This window comes from Teleopsis dalmanni, chromosome 1, assembly GCF_002237135.1.
Source record: "Teleopsis dalmanni isolate 2A chromosome 1, ASM223713v2, whole genome shotgun sequence".
In the NCBI taxonomy this organism is placed as follows: domain Eukaryota; kingdom Metazoa; phylum Arthropoda; class Insecta; order Diptera; family Diopsidae; genus Teleopsis; species Teleopsis dalmanni.
Genome location: NC_051846.1, coordinates 106,288,006 through 106,308,952, shown reverse-complemented (window position 1 = coordinate 106,308,952; position 20,947 = coordinate 106,288,006). Strand labels below are relative to the sequence as shown.

At 34.3% G+C, this 20,947-nt stretch overlaps 1 protein-coding gene across 1 annotated transcript in view; it reads right to left on the bottom strand.

Annotated features, from left to right (window-relative positions):
* Positions 1 to 20,947, bottom strand: part of LOC119671268 (transmembrane protein 132E) — a gene marked incomplete in the record, with an annotated part of 100,901 nt that overhangs the window by 65,263 nt on the left and 14,691 nt on the right. The window contains 2 exon segments of the mRNA XM_038081821.1: positions 12,826 to 13,031; positions 13,086 to 13,229. Of these exon segments, the coding sequence (XP_037937749.1) occupies positions 12,826 to 13,031; positions 13,086 to 13,229 (350 nt within the window).

Here is a 20,947-nt window from a genome sequence, read left to right as displayed (position 1 = left end):
AATAATTGTATGTAATTGACCATGTGCGAGTTCGAGTAATTGATGATAAATTGAGGAAAATTATAAATTATGTCCGTATGGCAGCGAATGTTGGTGTTTACCAGAATTTCGAGTATTGTAAATTAGGTAAATTTGATATTACCATTGGGAACATATTATAAGATGTATAATAAAAAAATAAATAAATTTGAAAACTTTTAACATAAGCGCAGCGCATAAAATCCCTAGGAAATTTCAATTTACTTTATGTTAATTTACCGAGTTGGTTAATTGGGGCCTGCAGACTTCATCGAATTGAATTATTCTGCTTATATTACTTCGTAAGCACTGCCTATGGATGGTAGAGAAAGTGAAATCGACTAAGGCATAAATTGTTATATGATCTTATATTACAAATTTGCCCCAATACAAGCTTAATCACATTTATTTATAATTTATTTATTACCATAACTTCTTACTTTATTTATTTATTTTGTTCAAATTACATAGTTTAAGTGAATTAATTTTAAGATAGTTGTTTGTTGTCGTTTTGTCATTGGACCTTGTTGTGGTAGGAGGCAGGTTTAGGACTATTTTCGGAAAATACATTTTATGTCGGTTGCTTTCTTTCTTCTTTTTTACCATTCTATTTTCCAATTATTTATGTGTGATAATATATTTCTTTATCATTTATATGTAAAAAATCTTTTTGTCAAAAATACTAATGCATATTAACATAAAAAACTAAAGTTCTTCAAATTCTTGAGAACGATTATAAACTATAGTCGAAATAGAGAACAAATAATAAAAAAAATTTTGAAATAGTAAAAAAATTCTCTTTTCTATATTTTTTTTATTAAACAAAATTTCTTCGTTAACATGGACTAGGCCTCCTGGGGACACCATGTAAAAAAAACGCGCCATTCCAGACTACCTCATAGGTGGTCTGGAAATTAGTGCGCAACTAGTAACATGAAAATTGTCATTTCTATTTAATTAACGATAACCTTTCATGTATGTCGATCTAGTAACTATCAATGATTATGCAGTTATTTAAATAAATCTCCATTTCTCGGCAATTATCCGCTTGTAAAACCTAATAGTCGATATACTTGTATCCCTTGTACTGATATTCCTTTTATACTTATTCAGTATAGCGTTAATTATTCAAACTGCCATATAAACCGAAGGTTTAATTTTAGTTTTTTTCATTCATTTTAAATTGATTTCTATATAATTTTATTATAATACATTTGGCAAAGCTAAAGCATACTATTTTTTAAAAAAGTTTTACCAATTATTGGTAAATATTTTATATACATACATACATATTAGAGTACTGCACGCGCGCATTTGATTTCAGTTTCAGAGCATTCTATTGTGTTTAGAATGGTAGCATACTCTCACTCTCAACGAACAAATACGAATGTATAGGCATAAAAACAAAATGGAATGGAATAAATATTAGTTTCGTTTGTTTAGAGTACTCTAACTCTAAACATTCTAAAAGTAGTTGAAGTAGTTGGGAGTACTCTAAGCATTTGATTTTCAGTTCATACAAAAATTATGTGTTTTTAAATAGTAAGACACAAATTTATTTATTTAAGTTTTTTTATTAATTAAATATTATTTAAAATGTTGATAATAGTAATTTGTTGATTACATATATAATATGACTTAATATATTAATTAAATATAAAAAAAATTTTGAACAAAAATTTATTTAAAAAAATTATAATAAGTTTTTTTACAGTTTTTACAGTTCACAAATTTAATTTAATATGCAAATTAAATGTTGAGCATCGTCTGACTTAATTCCTCTTTTTCAAGATTGTTGTGTAAAACATGATTTGATTGATAGATCTTTGATTAGATGAAATCAATGTTCTTTTTTCTGATATTAAGTTCCGAGCAACTGAAAAAACCCTTTCTGAAGATGCACTACTTGCTGGTGTTGCAAATAATTTACAAGAAACTTTGTAAAGTAGGAATTCTGAAGGAATTCTTAAGAAATTTCTAAAAATCTCTCTTGTCATAAATAGATATTTTTACCATATCATGCATAAAATTATTTTCCAGGAAAAGGTAAATATGTGAAGCAATTTATTTTGTTACATCATAAAAAACTATCGACAAAGAAGCAAATTCTGCGCAAACCGTTTTTTTAAGTTAACCTTTTGCATTAGATCTACCTGTTTAAACAACTTTTGCATTGAAAATAATAGAAAATTAAACCTAATTTACGTACTTTGTTGTTGCAATTATTGCAAATCTCTACGCACATCCAACTTTCTTTACTTTTGCGCAGGCAACCAAACGCACACAAAATATATAAAATATTTCTTTGCAAAAATAGAATTATTTGAAATACTCTAAAAGTGATTGAAATACTCTAAAATATTTGTTTATTTGATTTTAAAATTCAAAACAAACGATTATAGAGAACAAATCAACCCCCATTCCATTGAAACGAATGAATGACCGAATGACCGCAAAAACGAATGTTTTGATGCAGCACTTTAATACATATGTATTCTTATGATTGTATTACTTGCTAAACTTTAATATAAATATTATGTAAATGCGATAAAATTGAAAATCCATACCTAATAACAATTAATTACGAAAACAATTATAATTCTTTCTTCAAATGCCATCATAATGAAAAATTGTTTCAATGTTGCAAATAAAATTTTGATATCTCTTGCCCCCGAAATTACATACAAAAATATCAATGTCCATATGTTCATATTTAAACACAAAGCAAGTAGCCATGAATGAATATAAAATAGCGAATAATTCTTTTTACTACTTACATTATAATTCAAGGAAGCAATAACAACACCTCAAAGAGTAAAAGGAGAAAAAAACACAAAAAAGAAATATAAAAATTTCTTGAACCTATGAAGCAGAGAATATTGCAAAATCTTCTTTGGTATGAAGCAAAAACGACTGAAGCGACGCCGGCAGAGATTTGAGTGATTTGGGTACCCAGTAGCAGATACCTAGAACAAAAATTAATTTCTATGGCATTGTGACTCTATAATATTTTTACTCAATGCTTTAAACCTTCACTGGCTAATCGGGCATCAGTCTCCTTTATGTTTAGAATACAAAGTCTTGTTATAAGTTAACATTCCCTACACATAAATATTATTTTTTTACTTATAAGCCAACGCAGTCGAAATAAATATTGTTTTATCATTACTTATAAATTATTTTACCTGTTTACATTATTGAAATTTCTCAAAATACTTTTGACAGGTTACATAAAATTTGTTTACTGGAATCGGGTTGCAGCATGTGAACTGCAACTCAGCAACTTTTTAAAGCATTAAAAACTTAGACTAAGAATGTTAAGGTAGATTTAAGAAATTAAAAATTAAAATAAACAGATTTGTTTCTCATATGAAAACGGAAAGTCGTTTCATTTAACTTATACAACTAAGTCATTAAGCCAATCCGGATGTATGGCTTACATCTATGTGGTAATGCTGTTCGTCAAATGTAGAAATGCTACAAAGAGCTCAAGCAAAGATCTTAAGAATGATAACTGGTTTACCCTGGTATATCAGTAATGAAAACATGCACTTCGATTTGAGAGTTCCGATGGTTAAAGTCGAATTCGAGAGAATAAAGCAGAAACATATTTTAAACCTTGAAAACCATGTGAAACGGAATGATAGACCCGCCATCCTGCTTTCCTAAAGATCATCCTGATTAATTCAACTTATACGCCGTGATATCTGGTAAATAAGCCCTGGCTACCCTTGAAATAATTTACAAATCATTATATATTTTATTATAGTATGTTTATATAAAATAATTCAAAAACTTATTATTAGGCTTTTATTCAAAGCAATTCAATAAAGATATATCGTTAAATAAAAAAAAAAATTAACGTTGTTCTTAATTGTTAAATTCATATAATTTTGTACAATTGTTGGCTTAAAGTTTTCGACGACGACTAACTTGGCGCACACATATTGAAGCAAAAAAAGTTCAGATGAAGCTCCAAGCCTCTAAGTTGCATTGGCTCATTAATAGCAGATAGAGTACAAAGTACTCTTGTATAACAGCATCATAAAACCAATATGGACGTATGGTATCGAACTATTTGGCAGTGCTAGTGCTTCAAATATTGAAATTATCCAAATAGCTCAGTCAAAAATACTGAAAACAATCACTGGCACCCCATGGTATATACGGAATGAAAGTATTCACAGATATCTACAAATTTCCCTAGTTAAACTGAATTTGACAATATAAGAAAGAAATACAATAAAAGGCTAACAGAACATGTTAATCTCCTAGCAAGAAATCTCGCACATTTATCCACTACTTCCCACCTAAAAAGAGCTGACCGTCTAGCCATTAATTAATATTCAATACCTTGAACTAAAAACCGGAAATTGCTTTTAAGTAATCTGATAAAGTTGAACTGTTTTCTTAATAAACCACCTAACATTCACTCCAATGAAATTTAACCCATTGTTGTAAGTGAGGTTCGTGACATAAGGTCTACTTAATTTATTTTATGTTTCACAATGTATAGTTAAAATAAAATTTTGTAATATTATGTAATTAGTGATAAGATTTTAAAACTTATCGTCAGTCTCATTGTAAAAGAAGATGCAATAAATAAATGTATAAGTATTAAAAAAAAAAAATATGAAACATAGCTTTATTTTGTCATTATAAAACCAATAGTTTTTGGCTCATTCTTCTGTCAAAGCCGATCGAAGATCTTGTTTCGATGACAACGAACGTTTTCGAATGTTTTTGATCAGTTTCTCCCACAAATGTTCAATGGGGTGAAAGTCTGGAGACTGAGGAGGAGAATTTTACTGGTTTGGTACGTTATATAACAGCCACACTATAATCCTCATAGTCGACATTTATCCCCAAACCATCACTAAACTACCGCCGTGTTTGACGGTGAAACGGAGGTTTTCTTCTGTTTGATCCGAAAACCTCAAACTTACTTTCATCACTAAAAATGACGTTATTCCAGAATATTTACGATGCATTAGGGTAGATTTTTGCAACTTTTTTGCGCTAATATGGTTGACCTGAGAATTGCATGGTTTTTATCTAGGCAGTCTTCCATACAAGCCATTGTCATTGACCGTTCGTCGAATGGTTGAGAGACTTACTACTTTATTACGCTATCGAGAAAGTTCTTCGACAATTTTTAGTGCACTCAATCGTGGGTTTTTTTTTTTGAATTGTCTCACAATTTTGTACTTTTTTGTGCCGTCAATGCGCGAGGACGACCTGTACGGATAACAGTTTTTGTGTTGCTTCAAATATTGTGGGTTTCAATTACTTTTTGAACTACTACGCGACTTTTTTTTCGAAATATTCGCTATTTTTCGAAGATATTCGCAGGTCAATTAATAAATTAATCATTTCTAATGGAAGATCTTTACCACGTGCCATTGTATTTTAATATTAGTATTATTTCAAAATACTCACGAAAACTAGAGGTGTACTTGTTGAAATCTTAACACGAACTAATATTAATTTGTAAGAAAGCACTTATTGTACATATTCGAATAATATTAATAACACAGTTAATGTTAGAAACTTAATTTGTGCATATAAACTTTTGACTGCATTTTAAAGAGCTTGTACTGCGGCAAACAGTGTTTTTTTTTTTAAATGAAAAGAAACAATTAACAAATGTCAATTATATGTAAAAATATTATTGCTACATTGTATATTTACAAACCTTTACAATCGTTGTTTAGAAAGGTGAACTGTATACTAACTGTTGACTGCGACTGTATATATTTTTATATTTTTTGCATAGTTGCATATATTTTCAAACCCGCATATTTAGCATATTTGCTTTTGTTGAACATATATATAAACCCCATTTGGTTATCAAATTATTGCATTACATAAAAATTAATCAATGCAATAATAAATTAATAAGTGTATTTCTTTATTTTATTGTAAAATATTGTACTGTATTAACAATAACTTTTAAAGCTATGCATAGCTTACACATAAAAATTTTTTAGATTGCTTTTTTAATTCTTTACTCTACAACTGATTAATTTTTGTAATAAAAACAGCTTTTATCTGTGAGATGTAAATATTTTTGCCATGTATTTAATCTTTAAAACGATCTAGAGGCCAGATTTTCAAGTATTTGAAACTGATATATGAAGAAAATATATTAATTTATTAACTTAAAAAAAATTTGAAATCGAATGTAAAGATTTTTTTGCAACTTGAAGGGCAGGGATTTAATAAAGCTATACACATGTATCTTTTGTCCTTTTTTCAATCAAGTTTAAAAAAATAGTTTGTTTTAGTTTAGAAGAGTTTGTGTTAAAAAATTGGAAAATTTTAAGTTGCAAAAACTCCCAATAACACTAAAAGAGAGAAGTAATATTTCAAAAAACTTAAACCTGTAAATTCAGCCCCCTGGCTTCATAACAAAAAAAAAAAAAATAAACAACACAAATAAAAAACTTTTTTAACCTAATTGAATAAAACTAAATAAAAACACCTGCAAAAAAATCCTTCAGAATCACTTCATTTTATGATTTATTTCCATATTTGTCCCACTATACAACGTATTACTCGACGGTCACCAGCAGGTTTGTCGCTGTATGTTATAATATATTATTATAACTATTATTATGGGTCTCAATAGTTGTTGTTATTGTCTCAATTTTCTTTTGTATAATTCTTTTCATCAATATAGGCAAATAATTAAGCCATCCTGGCTCGATAACCACAGTAACGGCAACTCCTTTCTCATTTCGAAAGAAATAAGTGCCGATGATGACGACTTGAGGATTATCTTCACTCCATATACGGCATTTTGCTTATTGACGTAGCCATTTAACCCAAAATGCACTTCATCACTAAACACACTTCTTCTATAAAAATAGACGAAGTATTCTATGATATTCGCGAAAGATTTGTTTTTTTCAAAGTAAAATTCTACAATTTGGAAGCGTTGTTCTCGTGTAAACAATTCATAATGAATTGTCAAACCTTACTGAACAGAAATGTTAACACAGTTTGACATTCTCAGCTGAAAAAACACCCTATACATTAAAATTTTTACTCTTCAATTATTATTAAAATTAAAACACTTGCCATTTTATATATTAAATAAATTAACTTAAATGATTGTCATGCGCATTATGAAAAGGATACGTTACTATTTTAATACAATAATTTAAAACAATTAATAAATTACATTATCTTGTTGTTGTGACTAATGTTGTTATGGTGGACTTTGTATTCTTTCAAATTAAGATTTAACAATTTGCAGAACTACTTTAATGATTAAAATAGCCAACATAAAGAGCTTATTCACCCCTTACTCACGTACGGTTTCCCTATTTGATCTGCAATCTCTTCCGCCCAGATGGAAAGATTCCGTCTTTTCAAGCGCAATCTCCCTCCCTGTGGACTTAGCCCAGGCCTTACGCCACAAACCCCCCAATATCTATCCCTTTGCCTCGGTGAGTGGGACTCACTTTCGTAACCCCTGCGCTTGCGCAATAACCCTGCCATCTTCATTAACACCCAATTCCCATACTTTACGCCAATGTTTTCTGGCTCAAATGAACAAAAACCACTAGGTATTAAGCATCTTGCTCTGATATCTCTCTCTTTCTCTCTTGATTACTCTCTTGAAATGGGGTGGTATCCGCTGCACGCGGCTGCAATCTTCGGAAAGAAGAAAGCCTCTGGTCGCCGACTGAAACTTACACACTGTGCCGCTCAATATTAAATTCGGTAACGAAAAATCCAAGTTTAACGGCATATGTACGTAATACATATATAGGAAAACTACAAAAAATATCTCTGTGGTTACCGCACGCAGAATTTTGAGACGGGCCGGTTTTCATAGTAGAGTAGCACAAAGGAAGCGTTACATATCTTTAATTACATATAAAGAAGCGCATCACATTTACGAATAAATATGTAGATATGCCGGAGGAGTTGTGGAACAATGTGCTTTTCTCCGATGAATCCAAGTTCTGTGTTTATGACATACAAGGACATATATTAGTATGGCGTAATCGAGGTCAAGCATACAATAAACAAAATCTATTCCCAACTGTAAAGCACGGAGGTGGTGCAGTGATGCTCTGGGGTTGTATGGCAGCTAATAGTATGGGTAATCGGGAGTTTGTGGCAACAACAATGGATAAACATATTTATCTAAACATTTTAAAGAGTAATATGCGAATAAGTGCTGACAAATTGGGACTAACAGATGGATTTTATTTCAACAGGACAATGATCTCAAACATTCAGCAGAAATTGTGCGTCTTTGGTTGCTATATAACGACCCGAAACTGCTAAATATGCCACAGTAACCAGATTTAAATCCAATTAAACATTTATGGGCACTTTTGAAAAAAAAAAATTCAAAAACACTGAATTTCGACAAACAGCATTTGAAAGATATAATACTAAAATAATGGGGCGAAATAACAACTTAGGAGACCAGTAAACTTGTAGTTTCGAAGAAAAACCGTCTAGTGGAAGTTCTTAATCATTGTGGTTACTCAACTAGTTATTAAATTGCATAAAAAATCAAGAATTTACACTAAAACATCATCTTATACTTATACTTAGTGCTTGTTGACTTTTGCTCACTGTCCTTGACAATAAAAGCACCGTTATCTCGGCTGTTTTGTGAACACATGCAAAGAAACTTCCCGAAAACATTGTGCATTGAATATTATTAAAAACACTAAAATATGTTTCCAATAAATTGAGTTTTTTGAAAAAAATTTCCAAAGTTTTTTGCTTGTAGACTTATAACGACAAGTGTATATTACAAGAGAATTTAGGGTTACAAACAAAAAAATATTCTTGTAACACTCCTGAAAGATCGTGAGCTATCCCAGCTATTAGCAGTTGTAAATAGGTTCATTATACGTTGTAGTAAGAGACGAGCTCATTGATATAATTATGGGCAATAAAAACATGGTGATGTAGAAATGATGTAAGTTTGAATTAAGTTTGGCTGAAATGGTAATGTCTGTTAACAAACCTGAAGATCCCACACCAAGCTTCGACTCTTTCAAAGTGGTACTTGGCTACAGGATCTTTATGAGCGATGCTCAATATACATAACATTGTAGATTTCTATTACGCTTGTAAAGGTTTGAAAAGCAGAGATGTAAATTTTTTACTTTGCCTCAATCAACACTTAGTTGCAAGATGTGAAACGCAAAATCATCGTGTTGCCTGAAGAAATGTAAATCTCTTTCCTGAACTGAGCAGCACTAGTAGTGTGATATAATCGCAAGCTTACTGCTTAGCTACACCCACTTGGTAGGTACCTTGTCGTGGTGTGGGGGCTTATGGCTGCAGTGATTCGTCGGGCTTCATTAACGGGGGTAGTCATACAATAGGTTGCTAACTTCTGATAGGGCTTTCCATGACCGGCTGATGAGCAACCAACTAAAACCTGCCTGTATGCGTCTGTTTCTCCCCAAAGTAGGGGCGGCACACAACGACGACTGTTTCCTCCATGTCAGGGGCAGTCGAGTTCGAGTCTTTTTGTGCGTAGGATGGCAGACTTTTAAAGAAACCCTACAGGGAGGAGGCGTTTTTGCATGACTAATGTCAGCTGAGAATATTAAAGTTACGGTGCAGGGAGTCGGATCCCCAGTACCAGCGGTAGATGTCGAGCGAGAGGGGCACCTGGGCGAGCGACTCTTCCTTCTGGATGGCAGAAAGGTGTTAAGGTTGTTGGTTGCGGCAACAAGAAGTCTTTGGATTTCTTTACGCGAACAATCGATAGTCTTGGCACACTCTGGCAGGGAGCTTAACTCGAAGTAGTTCCTCGCTCTCAGCTCCCTGTACGCCCGATTGTATCCCTGTGGGTCCCACCTCCGGTTCCGGAGAAGGACGTCATATTGAAACTCATCGAACGACAAAATAAGGCGCTGAAAACATCTGAATGGCAGATAGTGAATATGGCTGTCTGTAAAAGCGGAACAGGTAGTGACATACTAATCGCTGTGGATCAAGCGTCTCTATCCATTTTAAAAAAGGAAGGAACCATCAAATTCGGGCTAGGTTCTCTTAAGGTTCGGGTGCCAGGTGACAGGCCTCAAACCAGCAGAGGAAAGGCTGAAGGTAGTGCAAATTAATCTGCACCACTCCACCCTAGCCTCGCTCGACCTGATTAAGTACCTCGCGGAGCGTGATGTGGACGTGGCAATTGTCCAAGAACCATGGCTTGTCAAAGGCAAAGTCGCCGGACTTGGACTGAGTGGGTATCATCTCTACACTTCACATACACAAGGTAAGATTAGAACCTGTATAGTTGCAAAGAAAAGTCTTAATATTTTTCCCTTAACTTCTTACAGCCATGGAGATCTCACAGCGGTAGTATGTGAACAAAGGCACAGGCCTAGCCCGCTGCTAACGTCCGCATACTTTCCGTACGATGAAGAAGAACCACCACCAGCAGCCTTTCGAGCACTGTCTGCATATGCAGGATCACGAGGATTGTTTCTGGTAGCTGGTTGCGATGCAAATGGACATCACGAACTCTGGGGTAGCAGTGATACCAACAGCAGGGGTGATGGTTCAAGATGCTTAAGGGATGGATATATACCTAAAGCTTGGCAGGAGGTTAGGGTGCTCTCCACGAAGCGGTTGGTACTATTGAAAGAACACTCCAACTAAAGGAGTACACCCTGGCTGGATTCCTTGACATCGAGGGAGCTTTCAATAAAGCAATGGCTTAGGGGTGAATCCTACTAAGACAGAGCTTGTCCTGTTCACACGGAAAACTAAAATACCTACTTTCACCTTACCCAGATTGGATGGCATTACACTGACTCTGACTGACCTCGGAAGCCAAGTATCTTGGCGTCGTCCTTGATTCCAAACAAAATTGGAGACTAGCTGCATACTATGTCTGCAAAAAGACCTTTTGGAAGAGTTGGGGATTGTCATCGTACGTAGTATACGGAATGACGATCATCAGGCCTATCATGGGCCTGATCTATGGGTCTCTGGTCTGGTGGCAGGCGTTGGAAAAAATGCAATTTTGCCCGCATCGGAAAAACACAGAGATTGGCTTGCTTAGGTATCGCCGGAGCAATCAATAGTACGCCTCAAGACGGTTTAAATGTAATACTACATCTCTTACCACTGTGGGTGTTCATTCAAGGCTTTGCTGCCAAAAATGCTCTTAGGCTTCGGGAGTCTAAGATGTGGAAACCAGCTAACTACGGACACCGTACAATTTTAAAGGAGATTAGGAGGGGTCAGGGATCAGTCTAGGCAGATCTAGACTCCACTACAGACTACATGACACCAACACTAGATTTCTATACCAGAATTCCCACTCTTTATCCAACCAGAGATAGCTGGGAGCTTGGATGTGTGACAGGTAACTCTGAAGTTACTATCTACACAGATGGCTCAAAGATGGAGGGCGGTACGGGAGCAGGCATCTTCTCAAAAGATATGAGGATAAGGCAGTCCTACCGACTCCCTGATACTTGCAGCGTCTTTCAGGCTGAGCTATATGCTATTGAAAAAGCGGCTAAACTTATACAACAAAGTACAATTCGTCCATCGAATATCACGATTTTTGTAGATAGTCAGGCCGCTTTGAAAGCAATTGAATCTAAAACAGTTAAATCCAAGATTGAATTAAAATGTCGCGCCTCACTGATGAGCATCAAACATCACAAGGTCTCTCTTTGCTGGATTCCTGGGCATAGCAATATCGAAGGGAATGAACTAGCAGATGAGATGGCTAGAAGAGATTCTGCAATGCATACAAGAGAGGCCGACCTCACAATACACACACCAATGTGTGAGCTGTTTAGGATAATAGAGGAAATCACCAAAACGGTGACAGACAACTTATGGACTAACCGCGAAGACTGTGAGGTCGCCAGAACCTTATGGCCGAGGTTGGATAAAAATAAAACGAAAAGCCTTTTAAGCTTCAGCAAACCAGCAATTCGTGTGCTTACTGGAGTACTAACGGGGCACTGTGCCATTGCACCTATGCTCCAACGGTGGCGAGTTCCAACAAGTGGTTTATGCAGGAGTTGCCAAGATGAAGATGAAATAGAATCTATCAACCACTTTCTCTGTCTCTGTCCAGGACTTCAGAGAAGGCGACTTCAATGTCTCGGAGATCGCTTTTTCACTGGCTTGGATAAGATAACGAAAGTAAACTTATCGGATCTCCTCAACTTCATCTTGAAAACCAAATGGTTTAAAAAGGATTATAAAGGTTAGCAACTCGCCTCTCCCGGCAAAACTTTTTGAGGGCATCACAATGGGCAATATATGCCTCCGAGTGGAAGTGCTGACAATTGGCAGCACGCGCCTTCCGAACCTAACCTAACCTACTCCTTAGCTTGTTCCGATTGCTTTTTCGTCGCTTTTTTTACAGCGAAGAAATGTAATAAGCGCTGTTATTTCGCTGGTGTTGTAGTAATGTTGTTATTAATCTTATTATTATTCTTTTCTTGTTATTGATCAAGAAAACACAACATTTTGCTGAAATGTTTTTTTTTGTTTATTGATTTTATGTGGATAGCAATTTTTGTAAGAAAATTGTATTTTACAAATTTAACAACTCTTATAAGACATAAAAATTTAGAAATTCAACCAATAACAGAAAGAAACAATAGCATTTTATAAATAATATACAAAAATTTCTGACTATTATTCCTTAAGTTTTTAGAAAATAAATTATTGAGTATGAGCTATTTGGCAAATATGCTATAAGTACAAAAGTGACGATTCAAATTTTAAGATTTTTTAAAAATAAGCTTCAAAATAACTATTTTTAGATGCTTTAAAAACACTTACGCATAATGACTGTCATCTATTACTTTCCAACCTTTTATTTGGGAAAGTCTAATATCTTCTACATAAACTTCAAGTGGAAACTCTGGCATCCAAACAATAAATTTCGCCAAACCAATATATGTGCCATATTTAACAATAACCGATGCATTTGAGGAACCTCTAATCTCAGAACCATCCACATATACAGAGCTGCACGATGAAGAAACCTTAAAAATATTAAAATGTTTAACTAAAACTAATTTAAAAACACACATATGTACCTTTATAACACTTTCATCTTCCGCAAAACATGAACTTTGTAATGTTACATCAGCTACTTTTCCAGCTTGAGACACGATAAAGACTTTCATAGCTTGTGCTACTTGTCGACCTGTTAGGACTGCTGTGTTCATTAATTCCCAGTTCTGAAATTTTGTTTTCAATATATTTAAGTAAATTATTTAGAATAATTTTATTATTTTTTTTATAATTCTTTATGATTCAAATTTGCTACTGATCACTTATTTATTTTTTAGTGAAAGAAATTCGAACATAATTTTCAAGAAAAGGTTTGCGTTTTAGTTGCTAAACAATCAAATTTAATGCTTATCTTTATAATATTGGTCCATTTTCCTTTTCAAGCAGAGCAATATAAAATGCACTTTGTGTGGTTAGTTTTTATTGTTATAAATTCACAGACAATATTTTTGTCATTGGCGTAGGTAATAACTGAAGGCTAAAACACATTGACGTGGCGACAAAATATGCAAGCGTCATAATGTGCATCAAGTTTAAAAGGTTTTGTTTTTATGATATTTGCTTCTCTATTAGTGACATGCAATAAAAAGAAAAAGGCCTAAATAATTTTTAAATGCCTATACAATTCCTTTAGATCATTAAAAATAGTTGTGAATTTGAATTTTTATAGAACTTATTTATTAACTTGCTGAAACAAATAGCTTGAATAAAATATTTTATATTTGCGGGTGGACATATCCCAAACCTACCAAAATTGGCTAGAAAAGACATATGTTTCCTTAGTTTTGTCTCTCCCATATTGAAAAATATGACATAGGCAAAATTTATTGGTACAATATATGTTGCGCATATAAACTAACCTAACAGAATTTAACTAAGAATCTATAAAATTAAATCTATAAAATACTATTAATGTATATTATAAAATTTGTAAGGATTTTATTGCACACCTAAAAATCTAGTGGCTAAATTGAACACCCAACTCATTCCGTTATTCGAAATTTAAAAGTAACACAAAAAAGTAAGACACGTGTACAACTAAATATAAGTGTTAAATCTCCTTAAAGTAAAATCTTGGTTGTCATATCTACATAAAAGACTTCATCTACTTAACGTTGTCAAACACTATTAATCAGCTGTTTGGCAACAAAAGGAGAATGAAGTAAGCTTTAAGCTTGATTAGGGACATGAGAGCAGCTTCTGTGTTGGGTTTAAACTAAAAGACTTCCTCTTTTTGGTTGAACAGTGATACGAGTAACAACATTTCATAATAGCACATTTAACAATAAATTTCCAAAATACCTGAAAATAAATAAAGACACATAAAATACAGATAAAATATTTGAAGTTATTTTTTTTATTTCAAATTTGATTATTGAGGCAAACTACGAGTTTAAGTGCTCGGCAGTTTTACAATTAATAAAATACAAAATATATCATCCAACGCGTGCACGTGCGTGTTGGAAGCTTGATATAACCACTTGGAAATTACTAAGAACAAACGCGTTCTTAACATTTTACTTAATATAACCATTTGGAATTTACTAAGAACAAACGCGTTCTTATCATTTTGGTGACCCCGACGTGATTGTAGCATTAACAGGATCATCACTTGGTGCGTAATCTACGGCAGCTAAGAACTTGGTGCATGTACACATAACGTTATTGCATTAAGATACGTGATCAAAAGTATTCAGTCAAAATTCATCTGGTACCAACTGTTAATTTCATACAGGTATTCATTTTTCACGTAAAAAAATGGCAACCATTGAAGGAGATAAGAAACAAGAAGGGAACAAGCCTGTGTCGACCGAAGACAAAACCGTGACAAAACCGTTACGGAATCAAAGGGCGCTGATTCGCGTCATTGAAAAGACCATGAAGGAAATAGAATCAACATTTGAAGAACCACAACAAGAAGTGGTTTACAGGACAAGTCAGGCACAGCTGGAAAATTATCTTAGCAAGTTAGAACAAAACAATGATATAATATGGAACTCCACCACTGCAGACACGGTAAAGGACTACAGTTGGGAAGCGTTTTTTGAAATAGAAAGAAAACTACACAATAAATTGATGTTAATAAAATCAAAGCTAAAATTGTTAAATTCTAGTGATGGTATCTCAGAAAATACAGTAACATTGCAATCAGTAAAATTGCCACAAATTACGCTTCCAAGTTTTGACGGAAACCCATTAATGTGGGTACAATTTCGCGATTTGTTTTTACAGCTCATTGACGAGCAACCATTTAAACCAATGCAAAAAATGTTTTATTTAACCACCAATTTAATCGGTGAACCGAAAAATCTAATCAAACATTTGCCAGCTTCAACAGAAAATTATGCCACAGCATGGCAAATTCTAAGATCTCGATACGACAATAAACGTCTACTCATCACAGCGTTACTCAACAAGTTGTTAAGCCAATCGTCTTTAACTGCGGAAACTTCATCAGGTTTAAAATCGCTGCATGATGTCACTAAGGAGTGCATTTTGGGCTTAAAGGCACAGGGTATTCTAATAGAACATTGGGATGCAATATTGGTGCACCTCACTTTAAAGAAATTAGATAGAGGAACTCAAACAGCATTTGAACAATCTCTAAAGGATAATCGTTCACTCGTGTCGTTTGAAGAACTTCTACGGTTTATTGAAAGCCGATTTCAGTCACTGGAGGCTTTCGGCAGAGGATTCAACGTAAAGGTCTTAAACACATCGAGAGTAGTTGCTGCAACAAACGAAGGATCAAATTACGAAAAACTATGTCCAGCATGCAAGAATGACCGTCACCCATTGTACACGTGCAAGTCATTCATACAAGAACTTCCCACTAAAAGACTTCAGTTAGTTAAACAAATGCGGTTGTGCATTAATTGTTTAAAGTTTGGCCATTTTGCAAGAGAATGCTCGTCAGGCAATTGTAAAATATGCAATAAAAAACACAATTCTCTTTTACATCTGGAAGATGCAACATGCACTAACCCAAATAAAATAACAAATTCGAGTAAGTCAATAAGCCTGATCTCCAATTATAACAATTACAACAAGGGTTATGTTGTATTGGGAACAGCACGCGTAATAATACGAAGCAATAAAGGCATCAAGGTTGAATGTAGAGCATTAGCTGTGTTTCAGCAAACATGATCCGCTCAATTTTACATGCAAAACAAAAACAATGGGGTGAACCAGCAATTGATCTGGTTCACTTTCTGGTTCAATGTGGAATGTATGTAAAAGATAAAAGTGGAACGTATTTTAATGCAAATGAGGTTGGCAATGCGATGCAATGGTGCAGTAAAATTATAAACAAATCTACATTTATATTTATTTATTATTGATTTTATTTATTTATTATTTATTTTATGTACTTATTTATTTAATATGTCATTATTATTTATTTCTTTGTTTGAAGTAATACTTTAATTATTACTATTACTATAAATTAAAATTATTAAAATTAATTAAAATTATTACTTTAATTATTTACGTTTTATTATTATTAAAAAAGTGTTGTTTGATAATTTGTTAAAATCAATTAATTTGAAATGAATATATAAACATTAAGTTGAATACATTTATTTAATTTAAAAGGAAACAAGCTCTTCAACATACACGTTTATAAAAAAAACCATTGCAAACTGCTTGCAAGTTTAAGCCATAGTCATGCTTTCTTTTGAAATAAGCCTAATTGCTATGGTGAGGTGCATTTATTTTACCATGTATGCTGTCAATCACGAACGGAAATTTTGCAATTGATATAAGCTAAACACTAGTTCTTTCAATTATTCTCCATACAGAAGCTTTTGATATGCCAAAACAAATATCAAATTCGCGAAAAGTATTTATATTTGTCATATACCACAAAAATATGTAAATTTCCTTCATTGCTCTCGTTCAATTGTGACCACCACGGTTATTTTGTATTTGCTGATTGGATTTTATTAACAAATCTATTAATATATGAAACATAATTAATATATAGCAATTGTATTTTTTATGCGCAAATACCAATCAAATAATCTTTAACGGAAGAATTATTGATCGTTTCCATAAAATTTCCACTATATCCATGCTGATGCACTTCATCCCTTGCGCTTAATACACTTGGACTAGTGTTTAAAAAGAAAATAGAGGAGTCAGTTTTGCTCGATAATTCTAATAAAATCTGCAATTTCCATTTATTTACTATAGAATTAAATTGAAGTTTTTAAGTAAATACTAAATAAAAACTTACATTTCATACTTTAGACATTTCAACAGATTTTATTTATTTTCCATTTTTTAGATTTTTTGTATTCAAAATTTTCTCACTTATTTTTTTAGCGCCAAAATTATTCACAAAAATCAAAAAATTTTGTACACAAACCCAACTGTCGTATTTCATGCGTTGCCAATTATTTTCAAACGTGATCCGTATCGTTTCAGCAAAGATGATTCAGATCATTGAGCGGATCATGTTTGCTGAAACACAGCTATTATTAGACTCCGGTTCACAAGTAAATCTTGTAACGGAAAGACTCATCAAAAAACTAGGAGAAAATCCAATGAACTTATCCGCATGCATCGAAGGTATTGGACAAAGGAAACAAAATGCTCAAAGGCGAGTAAATTTGGGTTTTAGTTACAAAATCAATGAATATGCCGCAAGAGTGGAAGCGTACGTGTTACCAAGTATCGTGTCTGATCAACCAAGCATGCAGCTCGACATTTCAAATTGGGACATACCGAGCAATATTAAGTTGGCTGATCCTTGCTTTCACCAAAAGGGTAATATTGATCTCTTACTGGGGGCAGAATTTTCACATGAACTGCTGTCGATCGGACAGATTAAAATTGGCAATAATCTTCCAATATTGCAAAATACGTTACTGGGCTGGATTGTGATAGGAAAAATAACTGACAACAATTTAGGTGTGCAGATGCAAACATGCGGCATTTGCTCGGACGATGAAGAACAAATAGAAAAGGTGATAGAGAAATTTTGACAACTCGATGAAGCATCACCTACAAACAAAAACTTAACTCAGCAAGAAGAGTTGTGCGAATCGCATTTTATAAACAATGTACAAAAAACCAACCATGGTCGATTTATTGTGAGATTACCGTTTCAACAAAATCCATCAATTCTCGGAGATTCTCAAAACACAGCGATAAACCGATTTTATGCCCTAGAAAGAAGATTAAGCAAAGATGAAGCAGTCTGGAAGCAGTATGTAGAATTTATGGATGAGTACGAAAAGTTGGCCCACATGAGCAAAATTCATATCGAGGACATCACATCACATTATTTGATCCCACATCATTGTGTAATTCGACCTACCAGTAGTTCAACAAAATTGAGAGTAGTGTTTGATGCATCGTGCAAGACCAGCAACGGGTTATCATTAAATGACATATTGTTAACAGGCCCAAAAATTCAGAGTGACTTGTTTTCCATTTTACTCCGTTTCAGATGCCCCAGATTTGCATTTTGCACAGATATTGAAAAGATGTATAGACAAATCCTTATACATCCAAATGATAGAAAATACCAAATCATTGCGTGGAGAAGATCGCCTAACGACCCATTGCAGTTTTACCAATTAAATACAGTAACTTATAGCACAAGGTCAGCGCCATATCTGGCTACGAAGTGTTTGCAGCAACTAGCAAAAGACAAATCAACTAAATACCCGCTTGGAGCCTTAGCAATTATAAATGATTTTTATGTGGACGATTGTCTTAGTGGATCAGATAGTCTTGACACAGCTTTAGAAATACAACGTCAACTTCACGATTTATTGGAATCAGCTGGTTTTAAATTGCGAAAATGGTGTGCTAATAATCCTTTGCTGCTTCAAGACATAGCAAAAGAGGACCAAGAGGTCGATTTAGATTTCAGCAATGAAGACCAAGCATCAGTTAAAACATTAGGATTATCGTGGCAACCAAAGCGTGACAAATTCAGCATAAGGATCGATTTAACCCCATCTAAGCGAATAACAAAAAGATCGATAACTTCTAGTTTAGCAAAAACATTCGATCCCCTGGGTATTTTGGGTCCAGTGTTAGTAACAGCAAAAATACTAATTCAAGATCTGTGGCAACTCAACTTATCATGGGACGAAGCTGTGCCGAGTGAAGTACATACCAGATGGATTAATGTCTGTGACGAGTTAAGGTCATGGCACCATTTTCAGATAGATAGGCATATTTTTGGACAGCAGATTGCTTCATCGGTGCAACTCCATGCATTTTGTGACGCTTCCGAAAAGGCTTATGGAGCAGCTATATACATTCGAGCAACACTGAAAGATGGACGCTTGATCAATCGACTGCTATGCTCTAAATCTCGGGTCGCCCCAATCAAAAAGCAAACCATTCCACGCTTAGAATTGTGCGCTGCTCTTCTAGGAGCCACATTAATGAATAGGGTAAAGGGCGATTTAAATCATAAGACAGAATCATATTACTGGACTGATTCTGAAATTGTACTCTACTGGATTAATTCATTGCCAGCAAAACATCAACAATTTGTAGCAAACAGGACTGCGGCAATTCAAGACTTATCCGCACCAAGTCAGTGGCGACATGTAAGTTCAAGACTAAACCCAGCAGATGCCTTATCACGCGGCATCAAACCATCCCAATTGCAAACTCATAATTTATGGTTCTATGGTCCTATGTTTCTACATGGTCGTGAAGATATGTGGCCAGAAGAATTTAATAAAGCCCTATGCAATCAGCCAGACAACGCCGAGTTAAAAAAAAACTTCGCAGAAAGTGATGCTAACAGCAACCGAAGATGATACTGAATGGATATACAAGGTAAACCACAGAAATTCTTTTAACACATTGCTTCACATTGTTGGTTATGTGCTACGGTTCATAAGGCGTAGTAAGCGACTTCAATTTAATAATCATACCAATGAATTACATCCGGAAGAGTTAGAAGAATCACTTAGGTACATCGTGAAATGCATTAAGGCTGCTGAATTCAAGGAAGAGGTAATTGATTTAAAGCATCGCAAACTGGTGAAAGCATCAAGCTCGTTAGCTGCATTGACGCCGTTTTTAGATAAATATGATATCGTTCGCGTCGGAGGAAGATTAGACGCATCAAATCTAACATATAATGCTAAACATCAAATGCTCCTCCCATACAATGACTGCATAGTTAAGCTATTAATGAAGAAAATTCACGAAGAAAACATGCATTGCGGTGGCCAAGCATTATTGGCAGCGACACGGCAAAAATTTTGGCCGATCAAGGGGAAGGTAATGGCACGGTCCATCGTGCAACACTGTATTCGTTGTACAAGGTGTAGACCTGTAACTTTCAATCAAATCATGGGAAATCTTCCACATGCTCGAGTCCATCCAAGTAGACCATTTCTTAACACGGGAGTCGATTTTTGTGGACCAATTTGGGTACACTACAAAGTAAGAGGAAAGCGACCGCACAAGGCATATATTGCTGTTTTCTGTTGTTTTGCCACCAAGGCAGTACATTTGGAGCTGGTAAGTGACCTAACTACCGACGCATTTATTGGATCAGTTAAACGTTTTGTTGCGAGGCGTGGGCATTGCCAAAATCTATTTTGTGACAATGCAACTAATTTTGTTGGAGCCAATAACAAACTGAATGAACTAGTAGAACTAATTTACTCAAAAAAATCAGGAGAAGTAATTGAAAGAGCGTGCAGCAAAAAAGGTATTAAATTTAACTTCATTCCTCCTCGTACGCTCCACTTCGGAGGACTCTGGGAAGCAGCAGTGAAGTCGGCGAAACATTTACTTGTGCGCAGCGTTGCCACAGAATCCTTAACGTACGAAGAGTTAGAAACAGTTGTTATTGAAATAGAGGCGATTTTGAATTCAAGACCGATTACTCCAATGTCGA